Source organism: Camelus ferus, chromosome 24 (assembly GCF_009834535.1).
Source record: "Camelus ferus isolate YT-003-E chromosome 24, BCGSAC_Cfer_1.0, whole genome shotgun sequence".
Taxonomy (NCBI): domain Eukaryota; kingdom Metazoa; phylum Chordata; class Mammalia; order Artiodactyla; family Camelidae; genus Camelus; species Camelus ferus.
Genome location: NC_045719.1, coordinates 4,225,598 through 4,241,382, shown reverse-complemented (window position 1 = coordinate 4,241,382; position 15,785 = coordinate 4,225,598). Strand labels below are relative to the sequence as shown.

At 48.4% G+C, this 15,785-nt stretch overlaps 1 protein-coding gene across 1 annotated transcript in view; it reads right to left on the bottom strand.

The window, feature by feature from the left end:
- Positions 1 to 15,785, bottom strand: part of L3MBTL4 (L3MBTL histone methyl-lysine binding protein 4) — a 206,273-nt gene that overhangs the window by 71,003 nt on the left and 119,485 nt on the right. The window contains 1 exon segment of the mRNA XM_032467410.1: positions 5,393 to 5,566. Within this exon segment, the coding sequence (XP_032323301.1) occupies positions 5,393 to 5,566 (174 nt within the window).

Genomic DNA, 15,785 nt, shown 5'->3' with positions numbered 1-15,785 from the left:
ACAAACCAACTCTGTTCTGCCCTAACCCTAACTCCAGGGCAGGAGGAGGTATGGGATGCTGAGTAGACCTGGGGGTCAGAGGGCTTGGAGCTGCCACTGATGACAGTGTCAGTACGGAACTAAATTCCTGGCTCTGTCATTCTTATGTCTCTGTTGCGGAAGGTGGATGGGACAATCTGAGTTCTTTCCCATTGTAAAGCTTCAGGACTGTCATACTGGGCTCGCGGTTCCTTGGAGCCCAGCTGGGAGTGTGCAGTGGGCGGAGCCTGTCCGAGTGGCTGGTGGGTGTCCTGTCCAACCACAATCCTCTCCAGAACCAGAAGCCTGGGAGGGTCCTGGTGTTTTGATCACTCCTCACTTGATTAAGGGGTTTACCTTAGTTCAGACTAAATAAACAAAGGTCTGAATTTCTACGTTTGGTGCAAAGATGTGGGGTATACATACCACTGGAACTGGTCCAACTGCAAGACTTTAAAATCAACAATTTGTATAAAAATGGAAGAAAGAGATGGAGTTATCATTCAGTGGTTTTCACTGTCTTCCAGGCCCAGTCACACATCTGTAAGTAACCACATCCACGCGCCTGTATTCAAAATCTAAGCCTCGAGTATTATATTCACTTTACAGGTGAAGGCATCGAGAGTCTAGGAGGAAAATGAATGTATATATCTGAGTCAATCAACTGAGATTTACTGAGAACCTATGATGTGAACGGTAATGAGGAAAAAATAAAAGCATAGTGGAAGCTGGTCCGCATCCTTCAGCGGCCTCCAGCCTTTCTGAGAGAACAAGGCACAGGGAGATGCTGGGTGTGGTAGGGACCAAAGGCACAAGGAGCTCCAGAACAAGGAGGGGCCGCTCTCATCCGATCCCGTCCCAGGGCGGAGCACAGCCCTGGCACACGGTTGTAGCTCAAAAGCGATCTAATTTGTTGAGTACCTACTAAGTACCAGGCATTGAACGAGAGGTTGGAAACACAATCTCAAAGGTCAAGAAGCTCTTACGGTTGAACCGCTGGAGGAAGTTTCCAGACAGAGACGAGCTTGGAGAAGGGAGCAGAGGCAGGAGAAAACGAGGTGGGAGGGATGGGGACAAAGGCGCTGGGGGTGGGACTAACAGTGACATCAATGCTGGGGACAGTGCCAGGGGCGAGGGGAAACTGAGCAGACTTCACCTCTCAAAGCAGAGCATTTACCGGGAAGGAGCACGAGGAAAGGCTGGCGGGCCAAAGAAAACCCATTTAATGACTTGGAAGGTTAGTACATAAAACAACCAGCTAACACTGTTTTAATTCTGAGAATGGACCTCATCGAAGGTACTTATGCTGCGGGTGATCTGAGCCGTGAAAATGCTCGAGTTGGCTCCATGCAGAGTGACTTTTTATGAGGCTCATTAAGGAACCACCCCACTGCATGCCTTTCTCTCTGATTACTGTAATTTCTTCCTGGCCGTTTTTACTGTCAATATAGGCCTCTGGGAAGTGCATAAAATGTATAAGATGGCAGGCATTAGTGGGCTTTATTAGGCATTTTCTTAGATTTTCTTAATAGCGGTGACTGAGTATGACGGCTGTTTTACCTAATGGTGGCTCTGCTGGCTGTGTGAACTGGAATGTGTTAAGCACTGCTTGGCGGAGGGGGAGGCAGAGGAGTCATTAAGGAATACTCAGGTGGATGGGAGGTGCCCAGGCCTGGGGAGGCGAGCAGATACTATAGGGCGGGGGTGGGGGCAGCTGCATTTCAAGTAATTTTCTTTATGATGAAACTGTTTAATGAGTATAATTTTATTCCTTTGTTGCAGACAGAAGCCTTTAGTACATATGACAAAAAAAGTGCTCAGGGTGGGAGATTCTATATAAATAAGATAAAATATTTTGGGGAAATCACGGTTAAGACCCTTCCTTTTCAGGAATTCTATTTCCACTAAGTGAGAAATAAACACATCGTAAGATGACCCTGAGAGTCCTAAACAGAAGCAGGAAGCCCATCCAGAAGCCCAGCCAGATGCCCTCAGGGCCTTCAGCCGTCATCCTGTCACCAGCCTGTTGTCATCGAAACATGTGCAGCACGTAGAGTCAGGCTGCTCTGGAATCAAATCCCACCTTTTCTACTAAGTACGTACGTGACCTTGGACACTTTGCTAACCTCTCTGAACCTTCCAGTGCCTACGTTATAAAACCAGAGTAAGAATGCTTTCCCTACAGAGAGTTGTTACAGGGATGAAATGAAATGAACAAGACGATGTAGATAAATTGCTCAGGACAGCGCTTTGCAGCACAAAGTGCGATGCGTCCGTATCGCTGATGATAAATCTGGTGTTACTCTGTCCGTTTACTGAACCAGGAATGTGCTGGATTTAACTGGAAGACCTGGAACACGTACCAGTGAGGACCTCTGCTTCCTCACCTATAAGGGGCAATACTATAATCACAATAATGTCTACGTTGCCTAAATAGCAAGGTTATGGGAAGCTCTGATGGTAACGTATGTGCGAACTTTAAACTGTTAAACAAATTAAAGGAATTTTCTGCCCTAGAGTACATACCCGAATGAAAGACACTTAAGTGTAATGTCATTTGCCTCCACTCAATGCACAATGAATATAATACTACTCATGCTGATTAGCACCAAAAAGGAACATATTTACAGCGTATAGTTCTTCGGTAACGGCCACCAATTGTGACTCTGACTCTTTAAAGCTGTATTAACACACAACCTTACTACAATGGAGGTGAATCCTGTAAACATCTAGCAGTGTGTAATCACTCAAACTCATGACTTGACCCTCTTTGTCTTAGTGAAAATGTGAACATAAATAGACTATTTCCACAAATAAATCATGGAGACTCAAAATTTACTAGTAATAATTTCCTCTCCAAAGATTAACATGAGAACAAACATGCTTTTTACACATAAAAACAGAAGGGTGCTGCGGTTAAGGAAAAGAACATTTCCTAAATTGCTGGGCAGCATCTAAATGATTTCGAAAGAAGGTCAAGGGTTAATTTTGCATCTTGCAGGCGAACTGCAAGAAGTCGGAGGTGCTAAGCTGACAGTGATGCTCGTGGAAGAAATTCCAGAGGCCTGTCCAGAGCTCAGCGACGGTGAACGTTTTGGGGGCCAGTGGAAATGGTAACTCTCATTTTCACTAATTTAGCCCCCGTGCCTATCCTTGGACATGTGCCAAGTCAACAACATTTTCCCTTAACGTGTAGAATGGGAGAGACGGAAGTTGAATATTCTCCTCCACCCCTTTGTGGCGTCTTGTGATTTGAAGAGTAAAGATGTGGGTTAGAGGAGAGGCGGCCTTGGGAGATTGCCACAAGGAAACTGCGAGAAGAGCTGAGATACAGCTCATCTGCTGTCATCAGCCACCGAGCATTCTTCCCTGTGGATTTCCTCTCGCTTCAGGCCTCACGCTGGAATTCTGGGCCGTGAACAGGATGTGGTGCAGTTGGTGGCAGGATCCAATCCAAGTGTGCTCTGCTGTCGATACTATTTATCCAAACATCAGTATAATAAGCGGTTAAAAAAAAAAAGAGGACGGGGATTGGAGCGCAGGAATAGCTTTGGTCTTAGGATGTGAAAGAAAAAGCAGGCTGAAGAATCCAAGATGTGCACCTTGTGACTCCCCCACCCCCGTCCAGCCACTTAGCACAGTTCTGTGCACACACAAAATAGGCTGTGACGGAACAGGATCACGCATGGTTCTTCTGCTTGGTTATCAACTCACGTTCTCCACTTTCTCTATTCGTAGTAATTATGCTTATCTGACAGATTTCAGTGCAAAACTCCTTCAAAACGGTGACACACACAATAATGTTTTTAAAGGAGTAAATCCCTAAGAGGAGTGAAGGAGGGGGAAGCTGTCCATGCTGAAAACCTGGCCAACCTCTGAGCGAGCACAACGGTGTAACTGGTTTCTAAAGCAGCTCAAAGATCTGTTTAGCCTCTCTGACTTCTGACACTGAGGGTGAATGTCTAAAATGTTTACAAGAGAGGCTGAGTTTTTATTTGGAAAAAAGAAAAAGATAACAGAACAGAACGAAAAGAGTAAGGGCAGATGGCCGTACTGGTCTCTGGAATAAATAAACACTGTTCCCTGGAAAACAGTTTGAAAAAAAGATAAAGAAAACACTTCTCCCTCAGCCAGGAAATGGGAAGGATGTTCAAGCTCTCAACAACTTGAAGTTGTCAGTGGCGTGGGCGTGAAAAGCAGGAAGGAACGCTAGACCCGCACAGCTTCAGCCAGAGGAGTGGGTGTAGCACAGAGGATAAGAACGCGGATGCGGACACAGCAGAGAAGCAGGGCGCGGTACCCGCGGGAAGGGGACGCGCCCTGGGGAGGGCGGGCACCGTCCCGAGCACAGCCACCACACTCAGAACCAGCCACTTAACAGAAATGAAACGTCACCCAAATGCTCTATAAAAAGAACAAAATCCACTGTCTGGGATGTAAAATCCAGGTGAAGAGTGTGTTCTGCGAGCCAAGCCCTCCCAATGAACAGGTCTTGTGGTGAAGGAATATCCCTGAGGAGACTGAAGGTGTAAAAGGGCAGAAACTGGTTCCTGCAAAGCCCGCTCCCGTGTAATGAGCGAGCAGAGTGGGGCTGGGGGGTCGGGGAACCAGCACCCCTCGCGAGGCAGCTCCTCCAAAGCTCGTCCAGACAGAGCCAGTGTCCTTCGAGGCTTGAACGCGAGCGCTTTCCACCTCTGTCTGGTCCCTGATTATTTACTTAGCGTTAGACCATCCTGTGTTTATAATTTCCAGCATGGAGAATGAAGCTTTTATTAAAAATGTTATTTATTTACTTATTTAGGTTAAAAAAATATCAAATAAGGTTGCACCTGCAGCTTCTTAGGAAATGATTATATGAAAGTAAAAACTGAAAACTGATACTTCAAGTCCTACCTGAGTTTACATTTAGGAACAAAAGGATGATGTGTTAGCAACAAATCCAAGTGGAAACTATTCGGAGCAAGGAGGTTGTATCTGAGGGACTTCTGGGTTACAGGTGACAAAGACGAGTGCCAAGTTGGGGAGGGGACCCTGAGAGGCCGCGGACACTCGGCCTCATGCCCTGAGCAATGCCACCTGTGAGACGGCTCCCAAGATAAAGGGAGACTTACAGGGTTTTACAGATGAGATTTTCCCTCTGTTGTTTACATATATCTGCACTTAGAGATAAATACACATTTCTGAGAATAAAGTAAGAAAAAAAATTTTTAAAGGAACATCAAGGGTTGGATGAATTCTATGAGCCAGCAAACACAGTATCCAGAAAACATATTTTGAAGAAACATAAGGAACTATTACAACTAACAAATCTGTTCTTTTCTAGTCTACGTGTTTTACTTTCTGGTTCACATCTTCAAAAAGTTCCTGGACTTACCTGCACTGACTGCTGACATTTTCATGTTTTATGCTGAAGTTCAAACTACAGAGGTTTTTCAATTTTAAACATGCAAGGTCTGATTCCAAGTCTGCCTTTGTTTGTTCTCTCAGACGATCGTGAAGCGTTGCCTCCTTTCTCAAGTTCATGTCCGAATACGGGCAGCCAAAAGCACTGGTTTGTATAAAAATGAGAGCACAGGTATCAGTTTAGGGGGATAAATCAGGGCTGCACTGTCATTGGAACAGACGTGTATCCAATATTGAAAGGCTGAACAGACACAATCTCCTCTCACTGAATATGCCCAGAGAAGATTCTGGCCCTCTGAGAAAATCTCAGGTTCCAGAACCCAGACACTGGTCAGCAGATATTACAGGTAAAGTCATCAGCATATGTGGTTTTCACAATTTAAAAAACTTAACAATCTAAGAATAACATAAAGATATGCATCCAATTGAGCAACGAACAGTCATCTAAACACCAGACCCAGTCTGTACCCCCTGACATCCATGCCCTGATCTGACCACCTGTAGCACAGAATACGATGGATAACTGACACATTTACCAGGATCAGAGAACATTCTGATTTTATTTCTTAACATTCATGTGTCCAGAAATGCTGTATCTGGATTTCTGCTTAATCCTCCTGAGACCTCCTGGGAAGTTTGTGTTTGAACGTGAGACCCTGGTGGGTGAGAGAGGAGAGACCACAGTCAAGGCTGAATCCTGAATCCGGGGCGTGGTCGGATGCTGGCAGCCGACTCAGGCCAAAGGTCTGCCGAGACCAGTGATCTGCGCCCTTCCACCAGCTGATCGCTCGTCTCTGTTAGACTTCTGTGCCCGCGTTCCTGCCTCCAAAGAGGCCCCAGCCTCTGTGCTGCCCGGGACGAGGCCAATGCTCTCAGGGGCAGCAGAGGTGTGACAGAGTCCCGTGCACATGACCCTGGGGAGGTGGTTCCAGCCGGACCTCAGTTCCTCCCCAGTGAAATGATAGAATCAGATCCAACTCCTATGAGCTGCTGTGACAGTGAGGAATCACACACTCACACACACCCACACACATGCACTCACACTGACACACTCATACACACTCTCAGACTCACTACTCACACACCCCCACAGACACACACTTACACACTCAGATCCACACACACACACACTCACACAGTCACACATTGATTTAAACTCTCTTCATCTGTTATCTCTTCCAGTTCTCACAATATCCCTCAAAATAGTACTACTATTGTCTGCCTTTTAAAGACGAAGAAACTGAGGCACAGAGAGGTGAAGTCAGTCACGCAAGGCCACAGAGCTTAGACAGGTGGGACTGAAACCCCGGGAGCCCTATGCCAGGATCTCGGATCTTACCCACGATGCCAGCCTGCCTTCTCTCTGAATACATTAAATATAAATTAAAATGACAGAATCCCTGACGTCATCACTTTGCACCTAGTAGGCGCTCTGCCAAATGGACGCTGGCGGTATTAACGTATTTATATAACATCTTTGGCATTGTTGATTATACAGACATAAAAAGTAGAGAAATTAGACTACTTTGAGAGAATTTCAGTTGTCTGAGGTTTTTTTAATTTCATTCCAAAATTTACTGAGTTGCTGCAAGAATAGAACATGTGGTTTAAAAAAAAAAAGGGAATTCTTTAGAAACAAAGACACATTCTCCGCGTGGAATAAAACGTAATGTGAAGAACCGGCCATCTGGATGGTTCTTATTGGGACAAGCCATGAGAAAGGAGAAGAAAATAGAAGAGAGATAGGCTTGACTTTCTGCCAGAAAAAGATTTTAAACACCATCCTGGCATGTCTTTAAATGAGAATTTAAATATGCCTACCCACTCACACACTCACTCACACGGCATCCACACAGCCAAACACAGCAGCCTACCTGCCGCAGTCAGGCTGGCCTCCGAGCAGCATCCTGTCCGAGCTGAGGCCGCGAGCAGAAGACATGGCTCCCGCCACTCCATCCCATCCACATATGCTTACAGACCGACGCTGAACACACAGCACCGCACAGGCACCAGGGGGCCCAGAGCACAGCAAAAAGCCTACCTCTAGGGTCTTTGACCCGAGGGTCAAAAGACAAATGGGTTAAAAATCTAAAAGGCAAAAAGCAGCACATACCATATTGTGGTTTATGGTTATTACGTATAATATGTGTTTAATCATGATGTAACCATAACCGTCGAAGCACACACTTAGTAAACATTTAATACGTATCCAGGCATGCTAGTGCATAGTGCGTTATATGATTTCATTAAATAAGCAAAATCTGGGGAGGGAATGTTTTCATAACGTTGTTTTTGCTTTTGCTTCTGTTGTTTCCTAATTTAGGACCGAGAGGGCACAGGGACAGGTTCCTGAAGTAGCACTGGCCGCCATCAGTCCCACGCGTGGAGACCAGAGATGCAAGATCACAAGGGGATGAAACGGGCCGAGAGCAGGGCCCCCTCTCGGCACGGGGGCCCCCGAATGTCTGCTGAAGAGTTTCAACTGCTCAGAGATGCAGTACGTTCCTGAATTGGGAAAGAGAGGCCAAAGGTCTGGCAGGTCCTCCTGGCAGTTGTGGCCAGGAGGGCAGCCTGAGGGCTGGCGGGGCCTGAGTGTGGACAGCAGGATCAGATGGAAAGTGGATTCTGACACAGACTATAGAAACAGTGCCAGTGGGGCTTGGGGACTTGCTAAAACTGGGAGTCAAACACTGAAACATAAACGGGGGAGTGTGGGGATAAAGCTGGGGGTGAGGTAATGTGCTCTGTCTCTAACTTTTTAAACTGCAGCGCTGACAGGTTGTTCCAGACTCCTCCTGCAGGTGAGCAGTCAGACAACCACGCAGATGAGAGAGAGGTCGGGCAGGAAGATGACTTCGGGGTGCCTCCTCCAGGCACCTGGGGCTACAGCCTGGAATGGATGCGTCCCCTGTGCACAGACAGGCTGCGGCTCACTTTGTGCATCTGTGGTCCTGGACGTCTCCGGAGCCTTGCCTGCTGCTTGCTTCACCTGTTAACTCAGCCCAGGTGACACACGGCTGAGTCACTGGATTAACCACCGAGTCACAAATCATCTCATGACTCCCACCTCGACTTCACTCACGCACACGCCTGGACCTTGGTTCTCTCCTGTTTTGAGCTGGAAGCCCCGGCCCTCCCGCATAGGCCCTTGCTAAGCCAGGTACCACAGGAGCACCCCGAGTGGTCCCTGGCGTCCGGCTGCAGCAGGCTGGGGGACAGATTTCATATCAGCCTCTTGATGGTGTGAGTCCCTGTGATTTAGCGTGAAAAAGCAGCCTTCACACAAGAAAGACATGGCTGGTGTGGCCAGGAGAGACCCCAGGCAGGAGGTGGGGCCTGGGTGGGGCCTGGGTGGGGCCTGAGAGTAGGCAGTATTCGAAAGGGCAGAAAAAGTTCTCCTTCGTCTTTAATTTTGTTAATTGCCATCTTTTAAAAACCTGCTCGTACAAAAATAGTTTCAAAAGAAAGGTTCCAGTTGGATGTTTTTGTTGGCAAATCTGTCAAGATAAGGTGGCATTTTAAGCTCTCCAGGTGTGTTAGTTTTGCAACCTAAGAAAGCTGAAACCAGGTCCAATTTGCAATAACACAGACGGTTCAGGCCCATAAACAGCTCTCAGTGTGATTCTGGAGAACCAGGTCTCACAGCTAGAGTCACGGACTGGGGATTCGTCCTGAGAACTAACTGAAGCAGACTCAGCCTCAGGGCAGATGGACTGTTCCAGACGCGGGAGTGGGCGGTGCTGACGGCTTCCCCCTCTCCCCCCAGGGCTTTCTGGGGAGTGCCCCCTCACCCCTGCTCTCCTCCTGGTTCTGGGATGCTGACGCTTTCAAAGGAGTGAGTCTGCGCAGATGCCTGGGGAGAGCTGAAGGCAGAGATGTCCTGGAGGAAGGAAACTTGTGGGGTAAGTCACGGTTTCTAGTCTAAAACATGAAAACACCGGCCTCTCTGACCCATGCTCAGTTCCTTTTTAGACCAGTGGCGGGCCACTTTTTAAAGCAACACTTGACAGGAAAGATGGAGAGGTGAAATTAACCCCTGACTTTCCCCGCGAGGTAGCTGCTCTTTGGAACAGTTTCTTTGAAACTGCAGGTACTCTAAACGTTCGCTTTGTTGGATTTTTAACAATTGTCTCAATCTCTGTTGACTCATTAGATTGCGCCAGTTTGACACTGAAATCCTGGAAGTGTTCTGATACTTCACAGACTTCAATTTCTGCTCCATGTTCTCTACTCACATGTCTGCAAGGGTTATCCATCAATTTAGACCATGAAAATGACTAGGAATTCTACTTCTTAGGTCCTGAAGGTTTTACTTGGCCTCTTTTTAGCTTGGAAACTATATACTGAAGTTTACATTTTTAGAAAAATGATTGTACATAATTTACAAATGATCAATGTTCTAGTACAGAACGTCAGGAGATGGTTTCCTACTGCAAACCATCAACATTTTTCTCTATTTCCTTCTGGTTTTATTTGCATACCACATGCGCAGGCGGTGCAGGTGTGTCCAAGCACAGGAGAGGGAGTCAATCCATGTGACAGTCACTGTCGCGGGGGTGGCGTTTCACTGTCCAGGGCGACCGCCTCCTGCCAACCTCGCTCTCTAAGGCACACTCTCCTCTCTGCAGGTCCTTTCTGAACGATGCATAAACATTATTCCAGAGCCTGTTTGGGGTCGAAATCCTTTTGAGAGTCTGCTGAACACTGTGGATTCCCTGGCTGACAAGTGCACGTGGGCAAATAGACCCAAGTGCGGCCCACACACTCACTGACTCCCTGCCCCCGGAAGCTGCCGTGCACCCCAGAAAACGCTTGGGCAAGCGAGCATCTCAACACACAGACTGTCCCTAGCAGACACAGCTCTGCTGCTCTTTTCATTTGCTTTAAAAATGAGAGTGATTTTCGTCACTTTTTCACACTTTCCTGTGGTCTCTTTCTAAAATTTTTTTTCCACTGATGAAAAGAGAGGACAAGCAGAAGGCCAGCGTGGGTTCCTGGTACCCCATGGGCGCCATCGCTAATGGGATCTTTATCCGAGCCAGGGTGTCCTCGGCGGGCTGGCATACTCCGTGTCAGCCGAGGGGTGACCCTGTTAGGCTTCGGGCTGCAGGGCTAGAACAGGTCTTACCCTGAATTTTTGCTTCAGTCCAAAGAGATGATTTGAAATTAAGGTGGTGACGAATAACTGCTCAGCATTCACTAAGTCCTCTGCAGGCAGGGGGTCTCTGTTTCCAGAGGGGAAACTTTAGTCCTGCTTGTGTCCGAGGCCCGTCTCTTCAAAACTGAATCTTCCAGTGAGAGAGCGAGTAGACGCTGCAGTTCAGTGTCGCCTCTGTAGCTTGTGTCAGCCCGCCAGTGAGTCAGTTTCCACACACAGACGGCGTGGTCTGCTCGATCGCGGCTTCAGAAGCCTCTCGGTGGAGGTGCTCGTGGTGCAGAGGTGGCCGTGTGCATGCTCCCCGGCTGCATGGGAGCCCTGCCCTGCCCTGCCCACGCCCTCCGTTTCAGCTTTGTTCCACGTGGATACTGAGTAACCCATCTCCAAGTATGCAAAGGGTGCCCTTTTTTGAAATCTCTCACACAGATTTCTGAGTCAAATTAAGAAAAACAATTTTTTTCCGAATCTTCAGTAGTATTTAAAATACAGTAAGAATGTCAGTTATATTGAAAATATGGCGGGTATGTACTCGTTCTTTAGAAAGTTAAAGAACATAGTGGCTGGGATGCCACAGTGATATTTATAGGGAAAAAAAGGGTTTTTGGAGAAGTCTCTTCTCAAAGGAATTCATATTTAAGTTAACGAGAAGTAATCTTTAAGACGTATGATTGATAAAACAGCTCCTTTTCAGATCTCACTGCATTTAGAAGTAATCAGGTTATGTAGCGAATTAGGGGGAGAAACTGCCCTACGATGTCTGGAGAAGCACATGGTAAAGGATGAATTTTTCCATTAGTGTTAATGAACTGTGCCTGGTTAACTCCCCAGCACAGCAGACCAACCGAGCCCAAGTCATCTGTCTCTCTTATTTAATTCAATTTTGTTTGCATACTGCATCTTTCAGTCAGTGTTTCCCAAATAAGCAATTTCAGGGAAGATAAAATTAAGAGAAAATACTTTACGGAACTGGATATATTGATAACAAAACAAAAGAGGTGGACAGGAGTCTTTGGAGGAATAAAAATTATTCTCTTGTGTTCTGTGCATGTCTGGGTTCTATCTGATTAGAATTAAAGGCCAGCATTTTCATACACTGAAATGGGAATTGATTCCTCTGTTTTCAGAAACTGTGACACAAGAGAACAAAGGCTGAAAAAAGAAAGCACATTGAAAATAGTTCAAAAACTGCTCTACTGTATAATCACAAAGGCCGACAGAGCTTTGCTGCACTTAAAGTAAAGCTGCGACATGGATATGACAGGAGGGACATGTGGGAAAAAGCAAAAGCAAACCAAGGAGCAACAACTCGCACTCGGGAGCGCGCCCCCGCAAGGCGCTGCAAGGCTCATGCCAGCCCGGGGCAGCGGCCCTCGCAGGCTCCCCGAGTCCTCTGGTTGCTGCCTCTCCTTATCTGGTAAGTACACACAAGGGGGACGGAAGAGGATGTCCCAAGACATTCACCGACTCACCTGCTTCAGGAGCACTAAGCCGCTGCCCTCCTGCACGCCGGGCCTGGGGCAGTTTTCTCTGCCTTCTCACCGTGGGCAACTCAAATACACCTGCGGTTTACTGTCACAGTATTTCTTCCCAAACCGGATATTCGCACCCAGATAACAGTAAATGTGAAACAAGGTGTTTTCAGTTGCTCCAGTGTAAGCGACGTACAGGGGTCCCGCCCCTGGAATACATTTCATCACCTCTAATGACTACAGTCTATTAACTTGGAGATCTAGACCAAACCCAAATGCGAACCCCTTCCCCTCTCCTCTCTCCTTCCTGCTCAAAGTGTCACCTGAGCACCTACCATATGCTAAGGACCGTTCAAGGCACTGGAGATGCAGTGAACAGTGTGCACACGCACCCATACACCCCTCCCCTCAAGATAAATCTGTATTTCCAATGAAGGCAAATAAAGGAGGGGAGAGAGGCAACACTCACGGGTTTGGATGTGGCCTCCCTCAGGGGACTTGAAGGAGCGAGGGACAAGCTATGCCTCCCCTCTGCCAAGAAAACACCTCCCCCACCTTCCCCACCGGTGTGCCCACTTCACAGCGGGAACACCACTGCCTCCGGGAAGCTCCCTGTGACTGCTCCACCACAAATTAATCTCTCCCTCCTGAGGAACCCAGAGTACTTCTCTGTGCTTTTCTCAGAGACTCATCACTTCCTGTTTTGTTCATCTATTTCATACATTTTTCCCTTATTAGACAACCAGGTCCTTGAGAGTATCCACTCCCTTTCTCACTTCTTGCAGCTGCTCTCACAGGGCCCTGGACACAGCACTATCGCAACCAGTGTTTCTGGAATAAATCATTAGCCCCCGCCACGGTCTGAATCCACCCCCGTCTGTGGTATTCTGCCTGATATTCCGTGTTAGTAACAGGAGAAGGAAAAGCCAGGCCCTAGCTTCTCTACATCAGACGTGCTGGTGACGGTCACTGGGCAGCTCCAGCCCAGGCACCGAGGGAAAGACGACGACCAGGCTGAACGGGCTCAGACTCGAACGCGAGACAAAAAGTCTGGACACTTGACCTCTAATCCGAGAGGCTAGGAAGGCTGACAGCCTGCACTGGCTGGAAAGAACTGCGGTGGCGGCGGCCGCGGTCACATCATCGGCCTCGTCTGTCCCCCCTCGACCCCCATTATCACCACCCGACTCCACGCTCTAGACGTGGGAAGTGAGAATTTGGTGCAAGCACACACGTGCACACACACCTGTTCTGTGTCTTGGCCCCCCGCCCCCTTGCTGGAACAGCCCTTCTTCCCCATTTGCCTGAGTAACTCCTACTCATGCTTCAGGACTCAGAAGGGATCTTTTCTGGGAAAGGTTTCTGAAACACTCAGACTAGATGCAGAGACCCGCATATGACCCACACGTGACGCCCCGAAGACACCTTTCTCGTGCCATTTAGTTACCATCACACATTCATCCCCTTCCCAAGACTGCGAGCGTCTAGAAGCAGGGACAGAACTTATTAAACCAAGCACCACGCTGGGCATACAGAGGGCATCCAGTAGAGGCTCGTCCAGTGAACAGATGAAAACTGTGTGAGAGAAGAAACACAAGCCACTCCAGGTGGTACCACATCAAGGTACAGCTACACCGCGGACGCCTCCAGGACTTTCAACGAACCTGGCACAGTTTGTTTTGTTACCAGAACAGCATCCTTCACTTCAAAGAGTCTCCCGTACAAGGCCAAGCCCTCCCTCCACTGGAGTGGCCTCCAGCCAGACTGGCACTGAATTTCTACCAGTTATGAACCGTACTGATGGTACAAAGTCACAGATAATGAAAGAGAAGGCCCTGGTATCCTCTGCCACCAGCTGCTGGCTTGTTTTTTTCAGAAATGTGATAGCCAGGGATGTGGGGCTGAAATCCTCAGCACTTACGTCTGTGAACACAAATTAGGACCTGTTTGGAGCTGCTGTCAAAGGGAGCCCGGGTCTGAGGAAGGGGCAGGAGCGGGGCTGCCCGAGGGGAGCCAGGGCGTGGACCCTGTGCCTGGCCTCGGAGACTCCCCTCCTGCTCAGGACGTGATGGCAGCCTGCTGCTCAACAAAACCAGGTTCTTAGTTCTCTTAAAAGATTTTTTTGTGTTTGTGGATTACCAGCAAAGAATTCTTAGATGAACACGTGGGTGGCGGGGGTGAGAGGAGGGGGCTGAGTGCCAGGCGTGTGTGCGCACGTGCGGGTCACTGCTCAGGAAACACTCGGGTAGGGGCACCTGCTCTCCTAGTCTTCTGAAGACTTTACCGTCTAGTTCACAGCACAGAAGCCCGGCCAGTTACCGTTTGACAGAAGACCCCAGGCCTCTTTCAGGTGTACGTGTCCCAGGCTAAATCCCAGGATAAAATCATGGTTTTCCATGAGACAGAAACCTTACAAGAAGGAGTTAAAGGCCAGCACTCGTCGCCCCCACACGCCTCTCGGCCAGACCTGCCGTCTCTCAGAGGAAGTCGTTGCCCCACCCCATCCACAGTTAAGTGAAAGGAAACGAAACAGGTCACCAGCTGGGTAAGCGACCTCAGCACGCACGGCAGAAAAGCAAGGTCTCCTAACTCCTAACTGAGGGAAATTTCTACACTTTACGCTGTTCTGTTTTAACCCAAGACGGAGACACACAGAGCAGACTAAAGCCTGGGATGAGCACCACGGGCCGCGCAACTCCAGCGGGGGCGCCGAGCGGCCCTGATGCGCTGCGGACGCGAGTGAGGGCAGCCCTGGGCCCTGGCTGCGGGCTGCTGCCCCTGGAGGCGCCGGATCTCCATGCAGAGGTAAGACAGACAGAGCACTTCTCTAGCGTGGGGTCACGTCCCACGGTTGCTAGGTCCACCAAACAGAGGGTCAGCCTGGAGAAACTTGAGAGAACGTCAGCTGGAAGGACTTCCACAATACTTCTGAGGCCACTGTTCGCGAACTTTCCTACAAGCGCACACACGCCCGCCGGGAGCACCAGGTGAAGGCACAGACCGGCCCCCGGCAGCCCCTCCACCCCTCCTCCACTGTCACAAGTCACCACTCACGGCTCATGGGCCTCAGGGACGATGCACTTTGGGCTGTTAAAACGGTGCTACAAACATTCTGGTACGTGTCTTTTAGTGAACTTATGCACACAGTTCTGTTGGGCATTTAACCAGGAGTGGAGCTGCTGTATCCTGTGAAGTTAATTTTGGTATTTACAACATAATCGATGCTTACAACATTCTATAAAAGGCCCCCCAGGTCAGAGCCCTCGTAGTACGGCAGAAGTACTCGTTCTCCTTCACATGTGCATCCTCCGCAGCCTGAGGGCAGCGCCACCGTGCCTGCCTTAGTGACCGGCGCCATCATTTGTAGAGACGCGGCACCATGTTATTTACTTTGGGTTTTTGCTCTGGCATTTCTGATGTAACCCCAAACCATCCTCAACTGCACCCCCTGTTCCTGCTGAAGTAATCTGGAAAATTCAGTAGTAACAGCTTGTTCTTATGAACAGGCAGTACACCTCTCCATCTGGCTCCACAGAAAGGCAAACGAGTATTAAATCTGACATATGTGGGCGCTGAACCGTAATGACAGAAACTGGAGGTGATGTCGTGTTTGTGATTTCATCAGAGTGAGAATAATGGAGACAAAGGGAAAATTAAAATCATCATACCTAGCTGAGTGTTTTCATAACTAAAGGTTTTACTTCAGATTTCTGACTTGTAAGCTTCTTAATGATTTT